Raw genomic sequence first — 13,662 nt, forward strand, 5'->3', positions numbered from 1 at the left:
TGGAGTCAGGAGCTACTTCGTGAACAGCACAAGAGCATGAGTGTAGGTCAGCACAAAAAGAAGGAGCTACACACCAGCAGTTTCGACATACGGTAAAGCAAAGAAAACAGGAGAGAGAGAGACGCTGCATGCACACACCGCAAACAAAGAATGGGGTCGGAGTCAGCCAGAGTGGGGGTAGTGCACGTACTACGTGTATGCGCTCGCGCTCTCGTTGGCAGAGTGCAAGACGCACGTTGAGACACTCACACAAGCAGACGCGCGCACCTAGAAAAAAAAAGCTCTCGTGTACGGACGCGTCGTTCGCCAATTCACAGCTACTCTCTTTGCGTCACAAATCAGCCAGCAGACAAACGGAAGTGGAGACACCAATGAAAAAGAGAAAGGTCAGCCATTGCGGCTACCTCTCTCAACCAGCACTCCTGGTCACAAGAAAGCGCGTCGATTCTCACAGTGGGTAGGCGTGCGTCAGAGAAGCGGGAGAAAAACGCCTGTCTAGGGTCCTGAGACAGAGACGAGCTTCTAGTGGGGAGCGCGTAGAGAAAACGACAGAAAGACGGATGGCTCTCATTTCGGCGGTCACTCAGGCTCACGCTTTTTTTTGTCTTGATTCAGCAGCTCCCCTTCCATCGCAAGGTGCTCGAGGCCATGCTTGACGGCCAAGGGTGGAGGGCGACAAAACGAAAGCGTGCTGCACTACTTTCCAGACTCGATGGCACATTCGATCAGCATCGTTTTGCGACGCCTGTACGCAATATCGTACACCGCAACACCGTCGCCCTCAGCTACAACGTACGCGGTGCGTGGGGCTCCGCGCACCCAGCTTACATTCTCCACCCTTTTCAGACCCGTCAGCACGGTTGGCACTTGCGACGCTACCCATTTCTTCATTTCCTCTGTCGCATTCGCATCGATGGCGCTGGCGTTGATGCCCTGCGCAAGCGCACCTTTAGCCGCCTCGGCTACCTTGAACTCGTGCTTGAAGTAGTAGTGGATGAAATAAGGAATCTCCGGCATAGCATAGTGCATCAGTACCGAGCTCCATGTCCAGGTCTGACTGGAGGGCGCGGGTCGGAGAACCTGCACCGAACGCGGCTCTCTGTCCGATACGTAGCGCAGTGGGCGCTTCATGCAAACTTCCTTCACCCTAGCAGAAAGACTTTGCAATTGCCGTCCCACGAAAAGGTCCTCGTACTGCATGAGCAAGCTCAAATAATGACCGTGATACACGAGGGTGTACGGCACCGTTAATAGCATCAGCAAACGTTGGTTGGTGATATCGAACGGGTTCAGTACAGCCTTGATGAGACGACGGTCTAGTGCATAGCCAGGACCGTGGCCAAATACAACGTTGTGATTGTCGTACCACCACCACACTCGATACAGGCATTCCTCCGCATCGTCGATGGCCAGCGTCGGTGGAACAACCCCTCTGTGTGGAAGGGTCGCCGTCAAGTTGCGCGGCTTCTGCCACCCACCGCGCACATGCCGCAGGTCGCTCAAGTACTGTGGCACCTTCAGGTACGTGTCGTCGTCGCCCTTCATGATGTACGGCACGTCCGGGAAGGCAGTGTACGCGTAGTTCAGCCACAACACGACCTTTTGAGTCATGCCTACTTCTGTCGGGACACCCCAAGAGGCAGCATCGCCCATTTTCTTGTTCGTGGTCGGCTTGCGGTCCGTCAAAAAGTCCAGCCATAGCGAGTTGCGGTGGTGCAGCGCCTCCTGCCACAGTGCCGCGGACGCGTGGCACACGTACTGCGCCGCTGCTGTGAAGGCAGGTGTCACGGGCAGCGACAACTGGGCTGAAAGAGCCGCGAGGGACGAGGTCCCGGCCACAAGACTTGCCGCAGTCACCACGGTGGTCCTTACACCAGCGCAGGGTGATTTCCACACCGCGTCATCGCTTCGTGGGATGTCGCGCCACCCATCACGCAGCACCACGCGACGCTGCAGGTAGGGGGGTGCATTGTCGACGTCTCCACCCTCCACAGCCACGTGCTGCTCAGTTGCTGCGGCGTACTCGCTCACTGTCGGGGCCAGCTGCGCCGTGTCCCCGAGGTACTGCGCTGTGTAGTCAGAATCCCGGTGTGCAGCAGCGAACACGTAGAGCTGCAGCAGCGCGCCAGTAAAGTTGTTCTCGGTGCGTGCAACCTCTCGGTACGTCAGCCACGTCGCCCGCTGCGCGTCCCGCAGAGGGTAGCGCATCGGCTGGTCCGTTGAAGGTATGCCCACCACGATCAAGTGTCGCGGTCGCTCACCTGTGCTGCGCGACTGCGATGCGTGAACGAAGCGGCGCTGCTGCGCGTACGACCAGGTCACCCATTGCCACCGCGGCAGTTCCGCTGCAACGTCCACGTCGTTCGTCACGCTCGCCATCGCAAACAGCATCGGCCCCATGAGGCCCAGCGGTGCAGATGTCGTCGCGAACACGGAAAGCCCTTTTTGCTTATGATGTCCCGTCTTGTTAGTCGATCTCCCCGCATCCGCAGCGACCGCAGAAGCGTATGTGACATTGTCGAAGCACATCGTGCAGTCTTCGTCGATCACACGCAACGTCCACGACGGCAGCTGATCCCGGTCGAGTCTCGCCAGAGAGCCAGCGCCAGAGGCCGCAAGACCACGCTGTGCGGTCGTCAACCGCTCAACAGCACGCTCGTGCTGCACCAGAACAGAGAACGGCGATGAAGACTCATATTCACGGTTCGCTTCATTGAGCAACTCTATCGATGATTTCTGTTGTGAGCCTACATTGGTCGTGAATTGGTTGATGGCCCAGTGAACCGTGACGATGAGAGCAAGTAAGACGGCTAGCGCAGCCAGGACACGTTTTGGAATTTGTGAACACAGACATTGTGCCGCGGATCGTCGAGGATGACCGCAGGAGTTGAACAGGGGGGTCCGTGCTACGGCATTCAAGCAGTCATCGCTTCTCGACAGTGTGCCGGTGCTCCTCTTACCACCGCTCGACCCTCGAGTCGAGTGCACCTCCGGCTTGCCGCGTGAGCGCGAGTGACAGCCCTGTCCGCTCCCCGCAGCGCTGCTCTGCCCGCAGTGCCTCTGAGAGGAGGGAAGCAGCTGAAGAGGGTCGAGGCGGTGCGTGTCCCTGGGAGCCCACTCCGCTGGCACATTGTTCTCCTCTCGCATGATGGTGTACTTCCCGCGCAGTGCGGGGGTGGCGGAAGGAGTGCCTAAGGTGTGCAAGTGGCCGGCAAAGTGGCACAAGCACACTCTTGGCTGCGTACAGCGAAACAGCAGGACCACCGACAGAGACGCAGGTGGATCGAGGGCGGCCCAAGAGGATCGCACGGCAACACAAGACAGCGGTGAAGAAGAGCTGTGAGCGTATCCGTGCGACTGCAAAGGGCGCGCGAGTCAGCGGACGTGTGTCGCCCTCCACTTGCATGTGCCTGTGTGTCGGTGTGGGTGGGTGGGTGTATGGAGAGATGGAGAGATGGGTGGAGTGAGTTGTGGGAAGGTGGGCGCCGTGAGATGGTCGAAGGACTCGCGAGTCGGACGAGTCGAAGCGGCAGTGGAAGATGTCACTGCGTCGAGCAACACCGGTGCGGCGCTGTGGGAATGGGGAGGCTGTTTGCCTCTTTGGCGGTGCAGGTTGTTGCTGGACAAAGCACGTCTCTGGGTTTCTCTTTCCCGAGACGAAAGCGGGCAAGTCTTTCCTTTGCAAGGATGCACGCGGCAGCTACCCCGCTGCACCCTTCGCTGGCATCCGTCGCGGATCGATGGCAAGCCCCCAGCGCCTAACAGAAAAGCGGGAGGGCCTGCACGTACTCCAGTGGGAGACGCGCCAGCAGTGTCGGTGCCCCCTCCCCCTCTACGCGAGAAGAAGCAGAGGAGTAGACACACGCGCAGGAGAGGAAAGCAAAAGTGGCAGAGGTGCAAGGGAAGAGGGCGGCGCGCGTTGGACGGGTGCACTGTCGTCGGGGAGGGAAATCGAGCCTGTACCCGGATGGTCTACCACTTGATAGACAGAGCACGTGGCGTACGGCGGGCAGGCCGTGCAGAAAACGCGAAAGAGAACAGCGCCGCGCCACGACGCGCTGTACACCACAGCGAAGCACAAAACAGCCAGCAGCGTCGACCAGCAGAAAAAGAACCGCAAAGGCCAAATCAACAATGCCATCGAGAAATAGGCTGCTGAACCTCCCCACCGGCGGGCACAGGGACGGGGAAAGGAAAAGGGAGCAGCGCCTGGCGAGCTGGATTTCATCCGCGTCACAATCCGCCACTCACGCGCGCGCACGCGGGTGAGGGGGCAGCAGAAGGACGTCTACCTTGAGAAGTCGGGAGGAGGAGACCGCCATGGGCGTATGAGACCGAAGAAGCGAGAAAAGGCGCTCGCAGGTGTGCCTTTCTCTGAGCTCGTACTTTTTCTCCCGTGACTCGCGCCGTTAGGTGTGCGGCTGCGCTCTCTTGCCCGCTGGCTCGAATGTCAGTGAAAAGCACCCATCGCCGCCCGGCATCTGCCTCACGAAGCTGAGCAGTGGATGCACGACCCCGCGCGTCCTCTGCATTGGGGTGCTTCCGTCTGTGAGGTCGTGCGTGTTATGTGTGTGAGCAGAGAACAGGAGGAGACGAAGAGAAGCGCAAGGAGTGAAAGGGAGCGCATGGCGCTGCGGCGTAGGGAATGAGCGAGCAAGCGGCGGAGGAGCAGCAACGTCGAAGAGACGACCCCTCATCCCGCGTGGTGACCTCTGGTGCCGGCAGGCGTTGAGGGAGGCAGGGAGGGGGCGGGGTTGCACTTAGCCTCCATAGACACGGACGCCGAGAGCGTGCCTCGCATACGGCAGCGCACGGCCTCTCTTCGGGTATGCAGTGGAGTCGGTGTGCTGTCTTCTTTCGGTACTGCCTTCCGCAAACAGCGATGAGTAGGGAAGGGTGTCAGCACGAGACGAAAGAAAAGCCATAGTGGGGGGAGGGGAAGTCGAAAACCAAAAAAAACACCGAAACGACGGCATGAACAAAGAAGGTGTATCTATGAGTGTGCAGCGGCTCTGCGAGCATTTACGCGTAGCCGTACAGGATGTGGCCTTGCTTGCGCAGCGCGTTCACAACATCACACGCTGTCACGGTCTTCTTGCGCGCGTACTCGGTGTAGGCCGTGCTGCAGCGCACAATGTCCTCCACGTAGGCCTTCAGCACGCGGCGCACCTCTTCGTACACCTCGCTCGAGATGCGCTTCACGCCGCCGCGAGTGATGCCGCGGATGTTGTCGGCAGCACCTTCTTCTGGCGCCTCTGGCTGCCCTTGGCATCAGTGGAGCGCTTGCCCTTGGCCATGTTTGATATGTGAAGGGAGCAAGGGTGAGGTGAAGGTGATGTAAGGTGCAAGGTGTGACGAATACGGGTCGAGGCACATACGAGGAAAGATCACAGAGAAAAGTTGAGCAAAGTTGATTTTAGACGTTGGGTGGTGAGCAGCCTGAAGCTGGAAGGGTTTGGAAAAAAACTGGACATGAGAAACTTCAAAGTCATCGCCGTTGCCGCAAGAGTTGTGTACTAGCAGGTACGCATGCACGCGACCTCTCACAACAAGAGTCAAGACAATGACACCTTCTTTTGCTGCGAACAGCATTCTGTGCGGAAGCCCTTCGTGTGTGTAGCGGGCTGCTGACAGCCCTGAGCAGGCCTGTAAGCCCCGCAGATGCCATCGCGGTAGCCAGGAATAAAAAGAGGAAGAGCAATGCTGTATAACATCGGCAGCAAAGATTCAGACAGAGAGGGAGATATACTGTGTCCGCCAAAACGGCCCTTGCCCACAATGATAGTGGACCGCATTACGTCGATGCCCTTCGACTGAAAAATATCGATCATGAAAACCACGGCACCTGACTGTTCATAGCCCTTCGACTTGGCGAATCCGACACCCATGGCCACGCGCTGCTCCTTGCCCTCATCGTGGCCGAGCTTTTCTGCATCAAAGAACACACTCTCCACGCCTTGTGTGATGTTCAGCTGGCGGCACGTCTGCAGACGCGTCGTCACACACACAATCGGGCAGTTCGGACGGTACTTCGCCACCAGTCGAGCGCTGCGGCCCGTGTTGCTCAGCACCACCATTACCTTGGCCTTGGTCTCATACACAGAATTCACGGCACTGCTGCAAACAGCCTCCTCAGCACTCATCGGGATGGGCTGCAGCTTTTTGATGCTGTTGAAGAAGACGTATTCGTTAACGGCGCTCTGCGCCTCTAGGCAGATGCGCGCCATGTACTGAACCACCTCATTCGGATACTTACCCTTCGCCGTCTCACCGGACAGCATCACGCAATCCGCGCCGTTGAAGACAGCGTTGGCGACATCCGATACCTCAGCGCGCGTCGGGCGGGGGTTGTACGTCATGCTCTCCAGCATCTGCGTCGCGCAGATGACCGGCTTGCCGGCAACGTTGCACTTGCTGATCAGGATCTTCTGCGCAACCACCACCTTCTCCGCTGGGATCTCAACACCGAGGTCGCCGCGCGCAACCATGATGCCGTCACTCTCCTCAATGATAGAGTCGATGTTCTGCACGCCCTGGTGGTTCTCGATCTTGCAGATGATCATGATGTCGTGTCCCTTCGCGCCAAGCGCCTTCCGCACATCGCCCACCTGCTCCGCGCTCCGGATGAACGACGCGAAGATCATGTCCACGCCCTGCTCCACGCCAAACTGCAGGTCCGCGCAGTCCTTCGCCGACACAGCCGGCAGGTCCACGTCGCACCCCGGCAGGTTCACACCGCACCGGTCAGAGATCGTGTGCGCGTTAGTCACCGTGCACTTCAGCGTCTGCTCGTCCTCGTGGCTCTGCACGTGCAGGATCAGGATGCCGTCGTCGATGTAGATGTAGCTGCCAGGGCGCACCACCTTCGACAGGTTCTGGTAGTCGATGTAGAACTTGTCCTTGGTGCCCTTGTCAGCAAACGCAGGGTCTGTCGTCACGTAGCACGTCGCGCCCCGCTCCATCACGGCCTCGCCACCAACGAACTGTCCCGTCCGAATCTCGGGCCCCTTTGTGTCCAGCGCGATCGCGATATTCACACCGAGCTCCGCGGCGGCCTGGCGCACATTGTTGATCGTCGTCTGGTGGTACTCGTGTGACCCATGCGAGAAGTTCATGCGCGCAACAGACATGCCGCTCTGAATCAGCCCCTTCAGCGCCTCCACACTCTGCGTGCTGGGACCGATAGTGCACACGATCCGGGTCGCCCGGTGGTTCGCGACCGGCTCGAAGATCGAGAGCGTCAGGTTGCGAGCCAACTGTGATCAGGAAAGGCTACGCATGCGATGCATTGACTCTAACAGTCACTTTGTGCGTGCGCTCGCCAATTGCTTGAACATGTCTAGACTGCCATAGCACATGAGTCGAGCTCGACTCCTCCCCGACCTAGCACGGTCCTATCCAGTCGTGCGACACAGCGCCAGACACTATCGTATCAGCAACGCGCAGACTCGACCATCGAAGAGCACGGCCTCCCCGCCTCAAGCTCTGCCCACCCCAGCTTCGCAGGTCGCCTCACAGCCGCTCCCCCCATGATGCCAGTCGCCCACCTGGTGCGTCCCTCGGGGCGGCTCAGGCTCTCCACTCCAGCGGGCAGCGTGGGGGCCGGGTGGCGCAGGTTCCAGTCACCTTGACACTCTGCCGAATCATACGGATGGCACTAACGTGTGCACGATTGCAGGTCGCTGCGGCGCAACGCCGTCCAGGGCCTGGCCACCGCCATCCGTGGTAATGCATCGCGCTGACCCCCCCCCTCCGTCGTAGGCACTCCACCCTGCCACCACCACAAGTGGCCCCGCATTTGGCAGCAAGTAGGGGGCTGTCTGGCTCTCCCACACCGAGTGGATTACTGGGCCGTAACACCACGCACTGGGGTGTTCCCGGTCATAAAGGGCGGCGCAGAAGGTGGAGAAAAAAAACGCGACGTATACAGAAGAATGGTGGCGTGCGTGGTACAAGAGGCGACGCGCGGGCAGACGCCGGTGCGCTTGGGCTCTCACGAGAAGACCAGAGATGAAAAAGGTGTGAGCAGGGAGGGTGGGGAAAGGTGGAAACACAGAGGAGGTCCATTTACGAGGGCATCACGAAACAAGTCGATAGCGTCAGTTGTGATGGGACAGCGGCGATTTCATCCGTTTCGACATTCAGGAAAGTCATAGTGGACCCCGCGCACTGACCCGCCGCATGAAGCCGCTCTCTTCATGCAGAATCGAGGCTAAAAGGAATGTTACTTGGTAACGTAAGTTTGTGCAAGCGTGTACTTGCGTCAGAAATACACAAACGCGATGATCCATCATGATCGTGCCTCGTTTGTCTCTTTGTCGCCGGCACGAATAGGAAGCGCCACAGATGTGACTGAGAGCAGTGCCGTGATGGTGTCTCGCATTCGATGAAACACAATAGTAGAAAGATAAAGGAGTCGAGAGCGTGGCATTGTACGCGATAAGGTATCCAAGGCAGCGCACAGCTGTACTGAGGGTTCCACGGTGCATGTGAACCTCTGTTTGTGCGGCAAAAGTGCAAGGTGAGAGACGGGCGTGTACGCGGGCAAAAAAAAAAACCACGGACGCGGTCTTCCGAGAAAAGAGAAATGACATTAGAGGGAAAGAGAGGGTGCGTAAATGCGCAGCGCTTAAGCGTGCTTGAAATACGTGAGAAAGGCTGCAGTCCTACGTGACAGAAAATCTGTCACCGATTCATACCCCTTCTCCAGCTTGAACAAATGTCATCCTTCATCTGCGGGAAGCCCGGCCTCACGCCCTCTCCTCCCTCTGGTAGCTGCCGGACCACCACCACCACCAACACACACACACACACACACGCACACGCACCACCATCTTGTGCGACGACATACCACGGCTCGCAACACAAAGAAGTGTGTAGACGAGAGGGGATCCAGGACAAAAGCATAAAATAGAAAAAAAAAACAGATGTCGCCCTTCGTGAAGGTACGAGAGACCGCGCACACGAAAGGGGCACAGGCAACAACAAGCCACAGAACATAGTAAACGTAAGCACATGTCGAGAGGCGGAATGGTGGGGCTGACGAACCAAAGGAGAGAATACACCACAGTAACGATTTGCCCTGCATACGGGAGGGTGGCGACAAGGTACGAATGGAAATAGGACTTACTCGACGAGAAGAATCCGTGTCTGGTTGGCGTAGCCCTTGACCTTGTGATCGGCGTGAATCACAACGCTGTAGTCACCAGTCTGCACATAGCCCTTCGACTTGGCGAATCCGACACCCATGGCCACGCGCTGCTCCTTGCCCTCATCGTGGCCGAGCTTTTCTGCATCAAAGAACACACTCTCCACGCCTTGTGTGATGTTCAGCTGGCGGCACGTCTGCAGACGCGTCGTCACACACACAATCGGGCAGTTCGGACGGTACTTCGCCACCAGTCGAGCGCTGCGGCCCGTGTTGCTCAGCACCACCATTACCTTGGCCTTGGTCTCATACACAGAATTCACGGCACTGCTGCAAACAGCCTCCTCAGCACTCATCGGGATGGGCTGCAGCTTTTTGATGCTGTTGAAGAAGACGTATTCGTTAACGGCGCTCTGCGCCTCTAGGCAGATGCGCGCCATGTACTGAACCACCTCATTCGGATACTTACCCTTCGCCGTCTCACCGGACAGCATCACGCAATCCGCGCCGTTGAAGACAGCGTTGGCGACATCCGATACCTCAGCGCGCGTCGGGCGGGGGTTGTACGTCATGCTCTCCAGCATCTGCGTCGCGCAGATGACCGGCTTGCCGGCAACGTTGCACTTGCTGATCAGGATCTTCTGCGCAACCACCACCTTCTCCGCTGGGATCTCAACACCGAGGTCGCCGCGCGCAACCATGATGCCGTCGCTCTCCTCAATGATAGAGTCGATGTTCTGCACGCCCTGGTGGTTCTCGATCTTGCAGATGATCATGATGTCGTGTCCCTTCGCGCCAAGCGCCTTCCGCACATCGCCCACCTGCTCCGCGCTCCGGATGAACGACGCGAAGATCATGTCCACGCCCTGCTCCACGCCAAACTGCAGGTCCGCGCAGTCCTTCGCCGACACAGCCGGCAGGTCCACGTCGCACCCCGGCAGGTTCACACCGCGCCGGTCAGAGATCGTGTGCGCGTTAGTCACCGTGCACTTCAGCGTCTGCTCGTCCTCGTGGCTCTGCACGTGCAGGATCAGGATGCCGTCGTCGATGTAGATGTAGCTGCCAGGGCGCACCACCTTCGACAGGTTCTGGTAGTCGATGTAGAACTTGTCCTTGGTGCCCTTGTCAGCAAACGCAGGGTCTGTCGTCACGTAGCACGTCGCGCCCCGCTCCATCACGGCCTCGCCACCAACGAACTGTCCCGTCCGAATCTCGGGCCCCTTTGTGTCCAGCGCGATCGCGATATTCACACCGAGCTCCGCGGCGGCCTGGCGCACATTGTTGATCGTCGTCTGGTGGTACTCGTGTGACCCATGCGAGAAGTTCATGCGCGCAACAGACATGCCGCTCTGAATCAGCCCCTTCAGCGCCTCCACACTCTGCGTGCTGGGACCGATAGTGCACACGATCCGGGTCGCCCGGTGGTTCGCGACCGGCTCGAAGATCGAGAGCGTCAGGTTGTGAGCCAATTGCGACATGTTGTAGAATGAGGGGAAGACGAGAGGTTAGAACGTGAGCAAAATGAGTTGAGAAACGGCGGCTTTGAGGAGACAAAAGTAAAGCACTGACAGTGCCGTGTGTGTGTGTGTGTGTGTGTGTGTGTGTGTGTGTGTGTGTGTGTGTGTGTATGTGTGTGTGTGTGTGTGTGTGTGTACGTGTACATGGGACAGTGTCCCGTTGTTACCCGGCGAAATAGAAAGTGTAAAAAAAGGAGAACATATGGCGGGAGAAGTGCGTGTCAGGGTGATTTTATACGCATGTCTGCATGACAACGAGAACAAGAATGTACTCCAGCTACATGCGTCGAGGAGCTCGAAGTAAACGGGAAAATACGCCTTCGGGTTGCGCAGGCCGATGCCAGTCGCAAGAACTGAGGCGGTATCCCCCTACCCGCCACCCTCCACCCCCTAATCCTAGCCTGTTGCATCTGAGGGCAGGCGGTGTGTTCACCAAAATGGAACTGTCTGCGAGAGTTGTTCCGTTCGTTTGCTTGTTTTTTGTTTTCGCCTTTTTTGTTGCAGTGAATGTCACAAGACGGGTGTGAAACAAGCAGCAAGAATTGTGGCAGACCTGAGTGCATCGACGTGGTACAGCTGCGCTGAGCGTCTGATCGCAGCACGTACGCCTCACGCGGTCTGGGAGAGGCCGAGTGACTGAGAAAAATATGGAGCAGCTGCTTGTTAGTATGTCAATCATCAAGAGAACAGCGTCGGGGTCTTGAAGGAAAAGTGACACAAGACAGATGCGACCTCGGCCGTGCGTCCGCTTTTGACGTGTCGGAGTGGCATAGCATGATACCCAGTTCGCAAAACACGCACCGGAAGGCATGCTGTGCATACGTCATGAGTGGCACCACTGCGGGTGTGTGCCACAACACAAAGGCAGAGCACCGCAGTTTCCTTACACTTTCCCTGCAGCTCCATGCTTTCGTTCCACTCGGGGTAGATGGTAGTTGGCACGGCAATGGTTTCATGCGACCACGCTTCGCCGTGAACCCGCAACCGCAAGGTTACGTGGGTGGCGTCTGCACCGTCGAACGTGGTGCTGAGGTGTGAACCGCAGATGAGTCGCAACGCAAGGGTGAAAGGGACGGCGCTGCACCCCGCGTCGACATCGCGCAGGTACATAGGCTTGAGAACGTAGCCGCACCCGCCGTTTTGATGCGTGAAAAAGCCCTCGTTAACGCGAAAGTTGTGATCTCGCGTCTGCCAATTGAGCGCTACCAGCTGACAGCCGAGGCGCCACATGAGCATGGGATCGTAGTTGGAAGAGTCAATGCGAGTACCCGAGGGGTAGATGCGGGAGAGCATGTGTGTGTTCTGGCGCGCAAAGTCCACCGGGGAGCACGCCTCTAGCCGGGCCACCTCCCCCTCCACGTAGCTTTGAACGTGGAAGGGTTGCTCCTCGGCGCCCCATGACGTTGAGCGGACGGTTCCGATCGAGGCGCACGCAGAGAGGCTCAGCGTGGTGAGCAGAGGCGCCCGACGGTCTGCCCGAATCCCGCTACCCGCCGTATCCTTGAGATCCTCCACACCGGCGGCATTCATCTTCCATTTTACGAGGATCTTACCTTTCAGCTTCGCCGGTGTGTACGAGGACGCATCGAGGCGGGAGAGAAAGAGGCGTTCCTTGAACACACTGCGGATGATCTCTGCCATCCGGTTTGTCTGCTCTGGACTCGTGTGCACTTCGAGGGACACAATCACGGGGAGTTCGCGAGGGTTCCAGGCAGCTTCCTGATTGTTGCTAGGGTTTTGAAACGCGTAGTCGTTGATGGTGCGGACTACGTCGTCGAAGGCGATTTTGGTGGTCATGGTGTGACCATGATACACAACGGGCACGCCAGCGGGGCCATCCCAGCAATCGATCTCAACACAGCGGCAACCGGCCAACAGCACGTCGCGGTACATATTGCAGGAGCTCTCAGAATTGAGCTGATTGCCGGTGAGATAGGTGTTGTGAGAGCTGTTGATGAAGTAGTGTGGAAGAGGGTGGTCCATCGAGTCTGTCAAGCGAAGTTGACGCGCGTCTACGATGGAGTTGTGGTGCGGGTGCAGCAGAAAGGCGGTAAAGCCGCTCAAAGCCATTCGGTCCGACTGCCGGTTTGCAAAAAGGTGGAACAGGGACGCACAACGCATCGGCGTCACAGTGGCCGCCGCATCGTTTGAGATGCAGAAGCGGGTGAACTCCTCTGCCGTCATGCCAGGTGCGCACTCTGAAGTGTGCCTCTCGTAGATACTGCGCACTGCCTTGGCCTCGTTGAAGTAGCGGAAGAACTCGCAAAACTCTTGGTAGTTGAGGCACGTGTCTTTGTCACTGTCGCACTGGCGAAAGCGGTCGGCAAGCTCCGCAGCGGGCACTCGACCAAACAGCTTATTGGTGAGCATCGATATCTCAGTAAAGGAGAGCTTCGTCTTTCCCTGCTGCGCCGCGATGAACCAGTATCGCTCGACGGACGCATTTGCCGCGTTGGCGCGGCTCTTGTCCAGAAAGGTGCGGCGGTGCTGCTCTAGAAAGTCAACCCAGGTGCTGCGCTCCAGCGCCGTGTTGCATACGAGATTCCACGACCAGCCAAACTGGGACTCCACCTGAAAGCAGTACTGAAAGTGCTTGAGACCCGCCTTGCTGCAGATTTTGTGGGAAGGCGGTAGGGATTGAATAGCCCACATATCAGCAAAAAGAAGGGAGCTGTGATGCTTCGACGCCGGCTGGTACTGAAGCCCGTCGCCCAGAGGAGAGAAGGATATGAGCACCTTCTTTACTTTGTAGCTGCGTGTCACGCGAAGAAGGGACACGCCCTTCTCTTTCAGCTCATCCGCAAGCTCGGTGCATTTGCGCTCCAGAGAGGAATCCCATGAGTTTACTTCAGTCAGAGTGAGGGACATGATGACACTCTCACGCTCACCCTACTTCTCATTCGATGGGGTGGAGTAAAGGACCCGCGCAGCGAAGATGGCGCGCTCCCTTTTCTTGTAATCATTCTCTGTGCGTGGGGAGAGGGAAGGGGAGACGGT

The 13,662-nt window shown here is 58.0% G+C and overlaps 4 protein-coding genes and 1 pseudogene across 4 annotated transcripts, besides 1 other annotated feature; all 5 read right to left on the reverse strand.

Moving 5' to 3' along the window:
* Positions 1-696: 696 nt before the first annotated feature.
* Positions 697-3,147, reverse strand: SCG7 (phosphoglycan beta 1,3 galactosyltransferase 7; the record flags this gene model as incomplete). Its single annotated transcript, XM_003722350.1, has 1 exon — positions 697-3,147. One exon carries the CDS (start codon positions 3,145-3,147, stop codon positions 697-699), a length of 2,451 nt encoding a protein of 816 aa, XP_003722398.1.
* Positions 3,148-5,025: 1,878 nt separating this feature from the next.
* LMJF_35_0015 lies at positions 5,026-5,299 on the reverse strand (annotated as a pseudogene).
* Positions 5,026-5,299: a sequence feature.
* Positions 5,300-5,555: 256 nt separating this feature from the next.
* Positions 5,556-7,130, reverse strand: LMJF_35_0020 (pyruvate kinase; the record flags this gene model as incomplete). Its single annotated transcript, XM_003722351.1, has 1 exon — positions 5,556-7,130. One exon carries the CDS (start codon positions 7,128-7,130, stop codon positions 5,556-5,558), a length of 1,575 nt encoding a protein of 524 aa, XP_003722399.1.
* A 1,996-nt stretch (positions 7,131-9,126) lies between these two features.
* On the reverse strand, positions 9,127-10,626 carry LMJF_35_0030 (pyruvate kinase; the record flags this gene model as incomplete). Its single annotated transcript, XM_003722352.1, has 1 exon — positions 9,127-10,626. One exon carries the CDS (start codon positions 10,624-10,626, stop codon positions 9,127-9,129), a length of 1,500 nt encoding a protein of 499 aa, XP_003722400.1.
* Positions 10,627-11,343: 717 nt separating this feature from the next.
* On the reverse strand, positions 11,344-13,533 carry LMJF_35_0040 (phosphatidylinositol-specific phospholipase-like protein; the record flags this gene model as incomplete). The annotated part of the gene is made up of 1 exon (XM_003722353.1): positions 11,344-13,533. One exon carries the CDS (start codon positions 13,531-13,533, stop codon positions 11,344-11,346), a length of 2,190 nt encoding a protein of 729 aa, XP_003722401.1.
* Positions 13,534-13,662: the final 129 nt, after the last annotated feature.

The sequence above is a fragment of the Leishmania major genome, chromosome 35, assembly GCF_000002725.2.
Source record: "Leishmania major strain Friedlin complete genome, chromosome 35".
Classification (NCBI taxonomy): Eukaryota; Euglenozoa; class Kinetoplastea; order Trypanosomatida; family Trypanosomatidae; genus Leishmania; species Leishmania major.